This window comes from Natrix helvetica, assembly GCF_964273705.1.
Source record: "Natrix helvetica genome assembly, chromosome: 2".
NCBI lineage: Eukaryota > Metazoa > Chordata > Lepidosauria > Squamata > Natricidae > Natrix > Natrix helvetica.
Window position 1 is genome coordinate 34,913,883 of NC_138552.1, and position 15,922 is coordinate 34,929,804.

General features: G+C 43.1%; 1 protein-coding gene across 1 annotated transcript; it reads left to right on the forward strand.

The window, feature by feature from the left end:
- Positions 1-4,175: 4,175 nt before the first annotated feature.
- Positions 4,176-14,569, forward strand: OTP (orthopedia homeobox; the record flags this gene model as incomplete). Its single annotated transcript, XM_081940819.1, has 3 exons — positions 4,176-4,212; positions 4,881-5,284; positions 12,679-14,569. The coding sequence occupies 3 exons, from the start codon at positions 4,176-4,178 to the stop codon at positions 13,207-13,209; spliced, it is 972 nt and encodes a 323-aa protein (XP_081796945.1). The 3' UTR covers positions 13,210-14,569.
- Between the last annotated feature and the right edge of the window lie 1,353 nt (positions 14,570-15,922).

Sequence of the window (15,922 nt, forward strand, 5' to 3'; positions counted from 1 at the left end):
TGTTAAATCCCTTTTCCCCTTCCTTTTACCGTCTCCCCCTCCCTTCTACCGTCTGATCCTCCAGATCAGACCAGGACCACCAGGTTCGTCGGCGGCTCTCCAGTCCAGCGAGGCAGGAGGCGCGGCAGGCCTTCGGACCCGGGGTCTCTTACTATCGCCGCGGCAGCCTGTTCCACTCACGTGGCCGCGCCCCTCCTGCCTTCCTTTTCTAAAAGTGGGCCTGTAATTTACAAGGAATTAAAATTGATTCTTTTCATCAAGCACAGAAAATAGGAAAATGTGAGATCGTTAATTATTGAGGGAGGCGCTTTCTCATTAGAGGCAGCGCTGTTACAATTCAGCATTTAAATAACTGCAAAGTGAGAATAATAATTATTGTAAGAATTCACATTTCAGCCTGTAAAAGACGCACTGATTCCCCCCCCCCCCAGTGATTTCGTCCCCTTCTCAGGAAAACACAAAAGGTGACTCTTGTCTTCCAAAAAACCAAAAAGAGAGGACCAAAACCCGCTGCACAGGCTGGGATTTTTGCCAATTGGGATGTGGATATAGCACGGAATAAGAGTTCTGCAAAATTGTGCAAATTTCATGCCTGTCTTTGAATCAAAGTAACAATGGACTGGGTTTTTAACAATATTAGCAATAATATAAAACAAGACAAAATAAAATAAAAGTTTTTTTTTTAAGGGAATCAATTCCATTTATAAGCTGTAGAGATTCTGCACACCTGGATTGCCATGAAGATGACAAACGTCACGCTCTCAGAAGTTTCAGAACACATTTCTATTTGCCGTTTCTGTTTCTCGCCCCCCGCCCCCCGTGCCCCAGGTGGCGCGAGACTTGCCAAATCAGGACCCCGGTCGGTCCCTGGGATACCGCTTGGTCCCCCTGAAGAAATCGGGAAGAGAGCGAGGGAAAACCAAGGGTGGTGGCGAGGTTAGAATTTCCCTGCACGGAGCCCTTTGGCAGGCACTCTGCTACGAAATTCAATCTCTATTTTTTATGAGAAGTAAACCGCCTAAATAAATTTTATTAGGGGCAACCAATATATTTTTCTAGTCGCTCCCTTTGTTCCAGCCCTACGTGTGTGTAACAATCTAAAACCTATTTATGGTGGGAAAACTTGCCGGATCCGTCATAGAAAACCCGTTTACTTTGCGGGGGAAAGTGATTTTCCCAAGCACGCCCTTGTCATGGTGGAGATTTGGGGACCAGAGCGCTAAGCCGAGCCTTGTTAGGGACTTCACTTTGCCTGATCAGGTGGGAAATACCTTCCATTATCCACGGAATGGCCTGACTGGCACTTTTCTGGCTGAGGGGGGGGGGAGGATAAAGCGAGGGGCGATGGAAAGGAAAGCGGGGGGGGGAGAGATGACGAGGGGCGGCCCGTTAGATGCTTCTGTAAGTGCACCTCGGTTTCAACTCTGGCAGCATCAAATCTTCCTTCCCAAATATTTGGATCCCAAAGCCGGAGAGGACCGCGGGGGGGGGGGGGGAGGGAAGGGGGGGGAGGAACCTGGGCGAGTCTGACTCTGGCCACCCAAGCTGCCCTTTTTTCCTTCTCCGCCTTAGAGCCCCTTCCTTCCTTCACCTTCCTTTTCTCTTTTAGCCTCCTTTCCCCCCTTTTCCCAACCCCTCGCCCCCGCGCTTTCAACTCTCGGAAGGAATGATTTAGTTTGTTTATCCTGCTATAAAAATCAAGAGCAATAGAAAAGTCATAAAAAGCAACGCGCCATCCATCACGCCGCAGCCTTGTTTTCCCGCGGCTCCTAAGCGAGATGGATCAGCCGCGGGCTTCGGCCCCCTTGTTAGCGCGCGGAGGGGCCTGCCCATTAACTATCACGCTTTTTATTTATCGACCTGGCAGCGGCCGAGCCGAGGATCGGGGGAGGGAGCTGAAGCGGGTGGGGGCAACGTCGGAATACCCCGGAAGTTTGGATCGAGCCCCTAACTGAGGCGCAATAACGGGGAAGGGGGGTTGGGATCGGGTACAGAGAGCCGCCCTCCAAAAATGGGACGTGAGAAAAGAAGGTATTCGGGAAGCGAGTCGGCGGAACTCAGGGGCACTTGCTTTCCCTCGGCTTCGGGCGATTTGCCCCTAGGAGAGAAAGAAGGCCCGCAGTCAGTCCTTGCCCCCCGCAGGCTTAGTTCTATTCCCTTAAGAGGAGGAGGAAGGGGCTCTCGGTGCAGAGAAAAGCGACCCTCGCAGCCGTCTTTGAGACGCGGCTCACGGTCTCAAACCGCGCCCGTTGTGCAGCACCCTGAGCCGAGAAGCCAAGAGCTTTACCGACCGGCGCATCCTTTGTCTCCCCCTCGAGGGCCAGGCCGAACCAACCTGCCCAAGACCCCCCTTCACCCCTTCAACGATTGCCCGCTGCGCCCGGTTTGTGGGAGACGCTTGGGCGGCGAAGTGCCACCACCACCACCTCCCTCCTACCGAGCCTTTGTGTGTGTGTGTGTGCCTTTGGAGTCTTCAGCCCAGAGGCTCCGGGGTGAATCTCGTGGCCTCGCTCTCCCCCCCCCCTTTTCTCTCTCTTTCTTTGGGTGCAAGCTTTTTTTGCACTAAATGAATAATCTTAATTGCATCACTTTCGAATTAAAAATCAATGTTAATCAAGCTAGAAGTAGGAAATATCAGTTTTCATTGTGCCTGGCCTAGTTGGCATTTCCCTCCTTTTGAGAGTAAGGGGGAGATTAAAAAAATCAAATAACTTTAAAAGGGCATTCTGTTCTGCTACAAATACAATTGAAACGGATTGTTTAGAAGCGGATCAGAAGCGGTACAGAATTTTGCACTTAATTTCCTCCGTTATCTTTTACAATAAGGACCTCTTGCCTTGACAGCCAAGTCTAAACAGTAGTAAATTAGTACAAATTTATACTGATTTTACTCTAATAATCGTAATAAAAGCTTATAGATTTGGCACTAATTACATAAATGCCTAATGATCTTGAAAATTACTCTGGTTAGAAATATATTACTAATCTAAACTTTGTTGTTGGCTGGCTTTGAAAAATCAGAACATTAGAAATGGTTCGCTTCCCTTGTGCAAAGCACTTAAAATTGTTGGGATAGTTTAACATATTCAAGAAGAAAATAATGTTTTCGATTTATTTTTTTAACTTTATTTACTGCCTTCAATTGAGTTTGGAGAAGATGAACTTAGAAACTTTCACACCCGCCAAATGGACCGATGCCGGCCGGCATTTCTGGCGCTAGTTTTCTAAGCCAAACCGACAGCTGGAATTACATCTTATTTTTAAATATACAAATATTTAATTCAAGGGGACTAAGATCATAGGAGGAGGGAGAGCGGAGAGGCGTCCCGATTGGAGTATAAATTTCAGCGGGTTACACTCCACTTTGTTCCAATCATCCCAGACTATGCCTTTACCAAGTTGGAAGTGGCCGGATTAGAGACCCTTTAAATAAAGCTATCCAGCAAGTCACCCCTCTCTGCAGTTGTGTGGGACCTTTTGGCCCCTCTTTCCTCCTCTCCACCCGGGCCCATAAAGATGGGAGAAGTCCCCACCAGAGGGCTCAAGGCCTCCCTGAGATGAGAAGGAGGCCAGGCACCCCTCCAGCCATTGGCGTTTCCCCCCCAAATGCCCCTTTTATTGCCTTGGCTTTGTCAGTCATTTCCAATTAATTTGATCAGGAGGTCAGAAGAAGAAGAGGAGGAGGAGGAGGACGAGGAGGACAAGGAGGAGAAGAAGAAGGCGGGCGGGTTGTGGGGGAAGGTTGTCCCTAATGCAGTCAATCAGTCGGGGGACCGAATTGTAAAGGGGGCTTTAAAAGCCCAGCCCGCGCGGCGTTCGGCTGGCGCGGCAGCGGCGGGTGCCGTGGCTGCGGGCGGGTGGAGCGGGGACTCTCTGGGTGCTGACATTTGCAGGCTGCCCTCCTGATTGGTCCCTTCGCTGAGCTGCTCACGGGTTCACTGAAGTGTTAAGCACCTCCCCGTCTCTCTAAAGGACATTATAATGCAAGAGACCCCCTTTTTAACCACACACCGAATTTTCTTTCATTTAGGCGATCTATATATAAATATATATCCATAAGCTGTGTGGAGGACCTAGATCTATTTTAACTTGCCCCCCTTTTTTCTCATAAAAAAAAGCAACAACCAACCGCTAAAATTTGGGGGGGAACAGCTTTCGCCCTGGAGCGGTGCGCGATGCTCTCACACGCCGACCTCCTGGACGCCCGGCTCGGTGAGTTGCCCCCAAGCTTCTTCCCCCCTTTCCCCTGCTCCCTCTCCTCATCGCCAGCAGCCCAGGAAGAGACCGAGAGCAGGAAATTGACAATTTGTGCCTGATTTTACCTTAATGCGATCTAAATGGGCTAATTTCTTTAAAAGTAATTGTACTGTATTAAAGTTTAATTTGATTTAACATCGCCTCTTTTAAAAAAAACAACAACTATGGAATATGTAGATCTAAAAGCACAATTGGGGGCCATTTCGCTTGGAGTTTTGCCCCCTCTTCCTCCTCCTCCTCCTCCTCTTCTTCTTCCCCCTTGTCTTCGCCTTGGTTGTTTTCTTTCTTTCTTTTTTATTCTGTTCCCCTTAAGTTCTTGTTAAAGAATTGAAGACATAGATTGATTTATAATTTCAGGCATTTGTTGGGGTTTGGACAAATGGCTGTTGTTGAGCCAAAGGAACTTACTTCTCGCTCGGGCGGGAAAGGGGAGGCCAGGGCCCCCATCCCGGGGCTCCTATTTAAGCGGGATGGTACTCGAGTTCTTTCCAAGTTGGCGGCTCCCTTCCTCCGGCGTGCCCGGGTCAGGATCCCGGCTCCGGCGCTCGGGGAAGGTTGCCGCCTTGCTCGCCTTTAGTGGATCCGACGCTGAAGCGTGGTGGGCCGCTGCTTTGCCTCCGCAGGAATGAAAGACGCCGCCGAGCTGTTGGGCCACCGGGAGGCGGTGAAGTGCCGCTTGGGCGTCGGAGGTTCGGAGCCCGGAGGCCACCCGGGGGACCTGGCGCCCAACTCGGACGCGGTGGAAGGGGCCACGCTGCTACCCGGAGAGGACATCACCACGGTGGGTTCGACGCCGAGCACGCTGTCCGTGAGCTCCAAAGACCCCGACAAGCAGCCCGGGCCGCCGCAGAACCCCAGCCAGGCCGGACCGCAGCAGGGCCAGCAGAAGCAAAAACGGCACCGGACGCGCTTTACCCCGGCTCAGCTCAACGAGCTGGAGCGCAGCTTCGCCAAGACCCACTACCCGGACATCTTCATGCGAGAGGAGCTGGCTCTGCGCATCGGCCTCACCGAGTCGCGAGTCCAGGTATGCGGCTAAGCCACGGCAAGCCGGCCCTCTGCCTCCTTGCCTTCCTTCGGCCTCGGCAAGAGCCAGAGCAGCGCTTTCCCTCTCCCGCTCCCCGGCGCCCAGGGCCTCGAGGCCCTGCCAGGCCAAGGCTGGTCCTCCTCCCCTAGATCCCGGCCGGAGCAATTAGAGCAGGGAGAGCCAGGAAGTCTCTCGCTATAGCCGAGGCTATAAAAACGCTGCAGCCATCCCGATAGAAAACCTTTCAGGTTGTGGCCCTTCGGGTTGGGAGTCTAAAGTTTGCCTGAAATGAAAAGATAAAAAGGCATCACAGGGACAAGAGGCTTTTGCTTTCAAGAGCTGAAGATGAGGAATAATAATTATAATAATTTCACCCATTTTGCTCCACAGCGCAAGGTTGAGCGGCATCGTAGATTTTTAGCGATGCTTTTCTTTTGAACAACCTGCAAATTTAGTTGCTGCACTGCAACGCTAGGAAATTCGTTTCGGGTGCAACCGACTCCTTTCCTAGTAGACACCTTACTTAATTTAACTACCACCAATTTCAGAGTCAGACAGATATCTGAGTAAAATATTTGTCAAAGAAAGCTTAGAGGGATTATTTATTCAGAGAATCTCTTAGATCGACCCAAACTTTTTATCTGTGAACACAATAAATATAGTTGAGAAAAGATAATATATTTGTAAAACGTTGATTAAATTTGGTACATAGACATAAACTTATATTCACTTTAGTTCTGATCATCAATCAAGTGGATATTCTTATTTTAATTGTTCTAATTCTGATATCAAATGATTTAAATTGGATTTAATTTGTGAGTCACTTTAAAGCAAGTGCGCTGTCCTTAGTCCTGAACTTTTCTTTCCCTGATTATTTCGATCTTAAATACTAAATATTAAATATTTTAAATACACTACGTAAATATTTTGAAATCTAGTTTTACTTAGAGTCTTTAAAAATTCCATTCAACATTTGTGTTTTAATCTTATTAAATGTGGTCGGAACCAATGGAAATAGTCTTGGCTTGACATTAAAAGGACGATGAGAATTAAAAATCTGCTAGATTTATTTCCAAACAAATTTTGAAACAACTGGAGTATTGTCTGACTTTGCAGAGCAGATCTAATTAATTCATTGGCAAGTACAGAATGCCAGTGGAAATTTAATGGCATTTTAAAACTTGTATTTAGAAATCCTTAAGATTATAGACAATCCTTAAGATTGTCTGTTATCACCCATCTCTTTATTTTAAACGCTTCCAGAAAAATAATAAACATACTTAAAAGGGAGATATCTGCAAATTAGGCCTATATTGTACAAAAATAAAAGGTGTCCAATGGTATGTTTTAATGAATAAAACTTAAGACATTTTTAAAAAGAAAATATTTATTTTTCACAAGTAATAAGATTTAGTTAGAATATATATATAACAGATATTACTATGAATTATATCTCAAATAAGGTTTCAGCTAAAATAAGAGGATCCTTTAGTTGGTGACAAAATTAAATGAAACAAGGTAAAGTAAATTTGACTGGATGTTGGCAGGTTTATAGCAGTTTTATTACCAGAAACTTGATTTTAAAAAAAGCCAAAATGCAAATATATTAAGGAAACTGTGGTTATTCATGTATTCTTTCCTCAAACAATATATTCCACAGAATGTTATTATTTATATACAACTACAAATGTTTAATAAAAAAGGGCAAATATAGATTTTAAATTAAATTATTTTAGTTTTAGTTTCATGAACTGAAAATGTACATTGACTTTGAATTTCAATCATGTGGTAATATCCATGCCCTTAAAACCTCTTAAGCCGGCTCTTTGCAACTACCTCAATTATTAGCTTAAAAATACAATTAAAATATTGTTTTTTTTAAATTTGAAAATATATAACAATTGCTTTTCTCTAGTTAGATATTACAAGCCAATTTCCATAGACTTCAAGACTTTCTTATAAACAAGCACAATTACATCAATTGGATTTATCTCCCAGTGAATTGCAAGCTAGGAAAAATATCTTAATAACCTCTACATAATCCTACATTCTTCTAATGGCTTCAGGCAGCTGAATAGAAACAGTTTAATCGAGTGGCAATTTAAATATTCTTTACAATAATGTTCTGCAGTTTAAAAAGTAATCAAATCAACATAACCTTCTTAATTAACACTTCAAAATGATTAACACTATGTAAGCTTGTGCAAAAAATAAATTATGGGAAATGTATTTACTTCCCAGTTCATTGTATTCTTGCTACTTGACGAAATGGAAGAGTAATGACTGAGTTTATGGTCTCACACCACCTTTTCAGTGCGTGGGGACTCTACACATATCCGAAATGCTTTACACGCCCGCTTTTACTGCAGCAGCCCTGGATGTACACTTACATGCAAGAATAAATTATATCTTTTCTGTTTTCTGGTCTACATTTTAAAAAGCTATTCCTGCTTGTCAAGGCAGAAGCTTATTCTCCTTTATGTTACTGCTGTACTATTCCCCCTACCCCCCCCCCCCATCTTCCCAGACTGGGTGTAATAGTAATAAAACCATTCTTTTTATAGCATGCCATTATTAGAAACCAATTTCAGAATTATTTATAACCCAGAATGGCTTATTAAGCAGCAATGTGAGAATCATGCAAATGACAGCGATCCAATGCAATATAATAAGCATAATCATTAGTCTCTCGTGCTGATTAATTAACTTTCAATATTTTATTTACATAAAAAGCAAATCAGTGAAATAACTTCTGCTCAGCCCAGGCTTGCCTTTCAATATTTTATACCAACCTAAAAATAATGTGCAAGGATTCCATTGACCGTGTCCCTCTGCGCTGCCCATGTCACCTGCCACATCTTAATAGGGGACAAGCTGAGAGTATTTTCTAGTTTTCTAATGGAATGAGAAATTGCATTTTCTTCCTCTCCCAGCAACTATTAAAGCGTAATGAATTCAGCCTAGAGTTCACGGCTGGCTGATCGAAATGAACCTGAGATCTGAGCTTTAATGCAGCTCTCCAGATTTCCTACCAAATCTTCCCATTAATCATCTGATGGATTCCAGTGAGATCTTCATAAGGCTTTGGGAGAAGATAGAGAGGGGAATAAAAAGAGGAAGGAAGGAAGGAAAGAAGGAAAATAATATCTCCTTGACTACTTCTCCCGTTTATAGCGGGGGGATTAACGGGGCTATATACCTCTAAATACATTTACAGTGTGTCTATATTACTGTAGTTGCAGATTATCATGAAAGTAGAGTTTGAAATTGCAAACTCCATTAGACCCTTAATACCATATTAATATCATTGCCTGATGCAGAAGCTGAGAGGTAATTGTTGGTATGCCAATCTTAAGGCAAAGTTGCCCAAATGTCTCTGGCTAATATATTTCCAGAGCCAAGCTGTCAAGTGTGCTTTTTCCAAGTATTCCTTTGGTTCTTGCTCCTGTTTAATCTGTCATGCACTGGTTTCCAAGTGGATACATCCACATTTTCAAAAGCATATGCACTGTTGCTCTGAAATGAGGTGATCCAGACTTGATGGAAATTCTTTTACAATCCCAGTAAACCATGACACATAAAATGATTTTGTGGCCACCATTTAACTAACCCTAAAACGTAATTGAACAAAATTCTTTCCCCTCTGCTCCACATCTTCCCCTCCCTTCTATTCAATTATTATTCTTATAACATTTAGACACTTAACATCTGTTCTTTCTTGCTAATGGGCCCAAGCACGTTTTCCAGTCTAAATAAAAGGGATTGGGAAAATATGTCTCTTCTTGGGGCCCATACACCCCCAAAGTCAAGGCTCAGAAAGGGTCCTGGAGATTGTTTCAACAATGGTGTTGTTGAAAAAAGCAAAAAGCAACCTCATTTTCAAACAAGGTGAAAATTGTGGACATATCTCTACTCCATATTACTATGAAATTAACAAATGTGCTCCCTAAGGAGTTATGGCATTCTTAATACATGAACAAGGTTAAAGATGTTTAACAGTGTTAAAAAATGGAGAAAAATGATAGAAACTGATCAGGAAACAGCTAGTTTCTCCTTCTCTGAATAGTATCTTGATTATCTTTTAAACAAGTGGATTATTTATTTTTATTTTTTATATTGTTACACTGCCTTTATATAGTAACTCAAAATGGCAAACATACATAATACTATTTCCTCCTCCTATTTTTCTCATGACAACTCTGTGAGGCAGGTTGGGCTGAGAAAATGTTTGTCCCAAAGTCACCCAGCTGACTTTCATACCTAAAACTGGACTAGAACTCAAGTGTTCCAGATCAACATCTTAACCACTACACCAAACTGGCTCTATGCTTGATAATGCAAACCGAAACATGCTACTTACACCACTTGCCAGTTGACAGCACCAGGCTGATTAAAAACAAACCATCTTCTCAAAAAGCAAAAACAGACAATAGGAAAATCCAAGTCAATTGGCTAAACAATTAAAAATAATAATGAAAGTTTAACCTGGTTAAATTTAGCTGGAAGAAGAGGACAAAAAGGTCAGCAACACATTCTTTACAAACAGCAATTCATGAGCAGGCCCCTTCACTTAAAACGAATGACAGTTGTATAGATAAATATTGTACTTGAGATGTGAACTTAAACAAAGAATACAAAGCCTAAATAAGAAAAGAGAGAAAGCTAACTGAAGAACACAGTCCTAAACAGGCCTATATATGAATTATATGGAGTTTGTTTAGCATTATATTTATATCTAAGTGAGAAAATCCTATTATACTTATTGTCATGCTTATTAAAATCATCGTGATTGTTAGTTTTGAAGAGGTCACACTTGTGTGATTTCTAAAAGCTTTTAAATAAGTACATACATTTAGGAGAGGATTTTTAAAGAGTTCTTGAATTAAAAGGTTAAATAGAAGTGAAAAAATAAGTAAGCATAGGTAAGGTCAATAGTAGCTGAAGCTGATGAAGGCTTGGTTAACTAAAGCATCAGTGTGAATGCCTAAAACAAAATTCTGTACTTGCCAGAGCAACTCCCTTTAGTAAGTAATCTTGCAGCATTTGAGTTTAATCCCCAATTTCAAAATGAATAATAAACTGTTTCCATTGAAATGTCTAGATAGTTTACTGAAATTTAGCCAAAGAAAATTTAGATTGCACACCTATTTTACTTAAGCAATGGCTTTTTATTTCCAGTGAGGAAAATATGCATGTTTTAATCATGGTTAGAAAATATGAGACCCGAAATAAAACAATTATGTCCATTCTCATTATAAATTCATTTGGAATTTCTGGGGAAAAATGGGGAACTATTGGACAATTAGTGTGGGATACCTCTTTCTTTTAAAACCAAATGCAATATTTGAACTGGTGTATAATTTATTAGATCTTGGTTGAACTCATTGTATACTGTTACACTGAGCCCTGAGACATCTTTTTTCAAATAGTTACTAATACATCTGGCTTTTATTTTCAAACACATTTTAATTCTTGGGTCAGAGGAGTGTGCATTGAACCATATAATGTTATCTTCAGGTTATGTATAAAAAGCTCACATACATGAATATATTTGAAAAAAATAGGCTGAATCATGCTGGATAAAAACTTATCTGGTCTGGATTCTTCTTAAAACAACATTTTATCTGGCAGAGCTTATGAAAACAGTTTACTCCGGTAATCTGAACCCCTTGGCAACTACCATACGAGTTTTAGGCATACCACTGATTTAGAAGTACCAGTAAGTATTCATAGGTAATTACAAATGGTACTTACATACACCAAGTATCAATATATATTGGGTCTCAGTAAGTTGCTGCTCTAGGATATTTGTATGCACCATGACACTGTGTTACTGAATCCAAGGCTGAACATAATGATTTAGGAATAATGGTTGTTTGTTTGACTTCCATCCTTAAGATTGAGAATGAAGGATATAAAGTCCAACACAGAAACAGATAAAATGAAGGCTGCCATGTATTTTTCAACCTTGCTTTTGCTGTGGTTTGGAATATAAATCTTCACATCTTTAATATTATACCTTCTGTGTGTGTGTGTGTGTGTGTGTGTGTGTGTGTGTGTGAGAGAGAGAGAGAGAGAGAGAGAGAGAGAGAGAGAGAGAGAGAGAGAGAGAGAGAGAGAGAGAGAGAGAGGAGGGAGGGAGGGAGGGAGAGGGAGAGAGATATATATTTATCAGGAATGTGCTACTAATTCTTGAACATATAACAACAATGGAAAGGTAGAAGTACTATTTGGATATATTTGTTGATAACAGAAGTCAGTGCCAAACCTATCAAAATAAGGACTACTATATAAATTAAGACTTTCCTTTCCTTTCTTATAACGTATAAAAATGCAACCCAAATTAGCATGACTCCCTCAATCATGTTACATTATAGCTATAGTCTAATGTGATGATGTATCTGCTTTGATTATACTGTTTGACTATTGTATATTTCTGCTAAGTTGATCAAATAATACCTTCAGTGGAATGAAGTACAATACTCAGAAATGGAGTATAGCAGTTATCAATAAACTATGATCTTGCACCAGGTAGTTTAATCTGAATTCTAAAACTTCATTAGATTTAAATGCAATGCTTTTATTATTCAGCATGGTGGAGATAAATACAATGATACTTATTTAAAACTATTTATTTTTAAATCAGTGCTAGTAACATGCTGGGGGAGAAAATAACAATTAGATCTGTTAATGGAATGTTACAGGCTATAAGCAATTTAAAGCCAACCCTACATTTTAGTTTCATTTTTTTTTCTATTTGCCCACTACTGGTAGCATCTCCTGAATGTAACAAAGTTCTTAATATTTAAGCAGATAAAAGAAGTAACAACTACAGTACAGCAAAATTATCCTGACAAAAATAATCTAAATGTTTATTAAATGCCCTGTATATTACTAATAAGGTAATGGTGATGCTTGAGACAAATATTGCATTTCATTACAGAAGGGAAACTAAGCATTGTATATTTACAATACAAGTTCAGTTTTGTTCTGTCCCTCGGACCATCTGTGTTTCGAACTGGCAGATGCCGCTTATTGAAAGGAGATTCTTCCTTTTTCTACCAAAATCCCAATGGAAATATAATAGACACCCTTCACTATATATTCCTTTGTTTGTTAATTGAGTAACCATTCCCCGCTGCTTCAGAGGAAGTAGGAGAAAGCTCGCTTTCGCACAGAGCTTTCCACAGGATAGCCCTCCTCTGGGTCTTCGGGGTTTCCTCGGCCGCTCAGGCCTTCCTGGGGACCGGGTGCCTGGGAAGGGGGGGGGGACAACACACGGCCTTGCGGCTTCGCCCGATGACACCTCCGTCGGTCTAACCGGGCCTTCTTTTCTCTTTCATGGCTCCTCTCTTCTCCTTTCCGTCTTCGGCGGCGACGGCTGATCCGAGCAGGTCTGGTTCCAGAACCGACGGGCCAAGTGGAAGAAACGCAAGAAGACCACCAACGTGTTCCGCGCCCCCGGCACGCTGCTGCCCACGCCCGGGCTGCCCCAGTTCCCTTCCGCCGCCGCCGCCGCCGCGGCAGCCATGGGCGACAGCTTGTGTTCCTTCCACGCCAACGACACGCGCTGGGCCGCGGCCGCCATGCCGGGGGTGTCGCAGCTGCCTCTGCCGCCGGCCCTGGGCAGGCAGCAGGCCATGGCGCAGTCCTTGTCGCAGTGCAGCCTGGCGGCGGGCCCCCCACCCAACTCCATGGGCTTGTCCAACAGCCTGGCGGGCTCCAACGGCGCCGGCCTGCAGTCGCACCTCTACCAGCCCGCTTTCCCTGGCATGGTGCCCGCTTCCCTGCCAGGCCCCAGCAACGTGACGGGCTCGCCGCAGCTCTGCAGCTCCCCGGACAGCAGCGATGTGTGGCGGGGCACGAGCATCGCCTCCCTCCGCCGGAAAGCGCTGGAGCACACAGTCTCCATGAGTTTCACCTAATGGCGTCTCCCCCCCCACCCCGCCTTCCCAGCCAGCAGCCTCTCCCAGCCGCGCCTCCCGTTTTCCCGCCTTTTCTTCACCTCCGTCGGGCCTCCCTTCTCTGACCCGAGCGGATCGCCTCGTTCCCGCCATTTCCCCCCACCCGCCCTTTTTACCTAAAAGAGGAGGGGGAGCCACTCACTTACCAGGGAGCCGACTCAGGATCTGAAACCAATGGGCTAGTTTTGTGGGGGAGAGAAAGACGCAAGTAAGCGCGCGCACATACACACGCGATCTCCGGCAAGCTACCCGGACAAGTTCGAGCTGTAAAGGCGGAGACGGAGCCAACGCGTGTCTTAATTAAGATTTAAGAAATACCTATCCTAAGGACTCAGCGGACCTCGTTTAAGTTCTGTCGAAGTTCCTCCCCGACCTACTCCTCACCCAGATCCACAGGAAAACGATATATGTATATGTGTATACACACACACACAGTATATATGTACACACAGACAGAGAGAGTGAGAGTACGTATATACAGACGAATGCATGTGTGTGCGCGTGTATACATACATACAAAAACGAGCCACGTTTTTTGCAGGGGTTTTGAGAGCAGGTTTTTAAGCGGGCGGGCGAGCTCGACCTTCGGGCGGGCGCGGTGGCGGCGGCGGGAATCGTCCAGGGAAAACAGCCCATTTGATCACCCTTTTTAAGCGACGGGAGTCGAATTCAAATGATTTTTATTTTTAAGGCGACACAGAAACCTCCGCCCCTTCCTTTCCCGTCCTTCCCACTTCGATGGGCTATTTAATTTCTACGGCGACCCCGTTTCAGCTTTGGCGCCCCTCATTTTTTCCCTTCCGCTTTGTTTCGGCCGCAGCCCCGCGCCCTCTCGGAGCAGCGGGCAAGCGACGCCTGGCTAGCGTGGACCCGAGAGACCTCCAATCTGGCGAAGACTTTGTACAGATACAGCAAGCCGCTATTTCTCCCCCTTTTCTGCATGTGCTGGTCCAAATCTGGAGAACAGAAGCTGTTTCGAAGAATGAACCCACGGTGAAATAGGATGTTTTGTGTAGATAAAGCATTCTTGTTACATACTGGTCGATTTGTGATATGTTTTAAAACAAAAATACTGTCTGTGCTTATTTATTATGGAATTTTGGGTTTCTTAAATAAATGTTTGAGGCTATTACAAACGTATGATTTGACTTTTCCCAGCGAGCTGGCACCGCATTAATGTAAATGGATAAATACAATCATTTGCTTAAGCGCGTAGTGGGAACGACGGTTGTGAGATAAGAAGCATTTTAAAACGAGTGAGCAAATAATTCATTTCGCCCCCAGTTTGGAATGGGCAGAGTTGTCACATGTTTGGGAATAGTTCGCCGATTTTGCAGTGAAGTCACAGCATTCCTTAATTACAATTTCAATAAACTGCTTGATCTCTTGTGTTAAACGACTCCGTGTAAGAAGCAAGGTTCTCATGGAAATATCAGCAGCAAGAAGTATCTGAATCTAAAACAAGCACTTGCTTGTAAGGATGCACATGTAAGGGTTACGTAAAAATGGCAAATACCCAAGTTCTTTTGTTCTGGTGGTGGTGCACCATTTGCAACAAATATTTCTCTTGGTAAGTTCTGAGCAAAACATTTGATCATACCAAGCTACCATAGAGGACACATGGCATACAATAGGGAAAAACCCTCTTCAGATTTCTTAAAAATAATATTGCTTGTGTATATTTTATGTGGATTACAAACTCTGTGATTGACAAAGAGAGAAAAACAGAAGCCGCCTTTTGTGACTATTGGTGATAAAAATAGGGCAAAGATTAAGATGGTAGGCTTAAATTAGTTTTTTTTAAAAAAAAATTAAACTGAGTAAAGATTGGAGGGAGGGTGAAATGAAATTGAATGTACTTGGTGAAAACAGAAGGTACAATTGCCATACTTATTTTTCTTGGCTCTGGAATCAGTGCCTGTTCTGATTGCTGAGACTTGCTGCTACGGCAGAGAAGATGCTCACTTCCCTTCCTTGCGCTTTTGCAAAGTTGGTCTTAGAAAGGCCAAGTGAGGTTGCCAGGCACCAGGCAGAAAAGGACCCTGTCCTATTAATGGGATGCGCTCACTTCGTTATGTCTGCACATCAATTACACATTTCTTAATTACACACTGGAGAATGCCATGTCCGGGAGCCTTTCACAGGAGGGCATTGCTGGCTCCCAGTGAGCATCACCCAGGATACACACACACACACACACACACACAAATAATCCCCCCCCCCAATATTTTAAGGAATCTTTACTTTCAAAATGACAACTGTTTATGATTAAATAATGCCTCTGAAAAAGGCATCTAATTAATGTGAGCTTTATGATGCAGCATTTAAACATCCAACACAAAGACTGAAAATGTTTCAACATAAGCAGTCATTCAAAAAATAAGTTCTAATGATTCCCTATGCTTCAAGCAAAAAATATTACGCTTATAGTATTCCTGATGACCCATCTTGCTTTGGAAAATGGTTACAGTACTCTTGACGTTTTAATATGCTGTTTGTTAAACTGGGAACAGCATCTTTATCCAAACAATGAGTTTAATGTTTTAATTATTTTAATTAAACATGCAGCATCAATGGAAATTTGGTCTTGAATATACATTTAGAAGAATGGTTTTGTTTTTTGTTTTTTTTAATTTTTTAATCACTTTTATGTTCTGTTGGGCCAGGATTCATT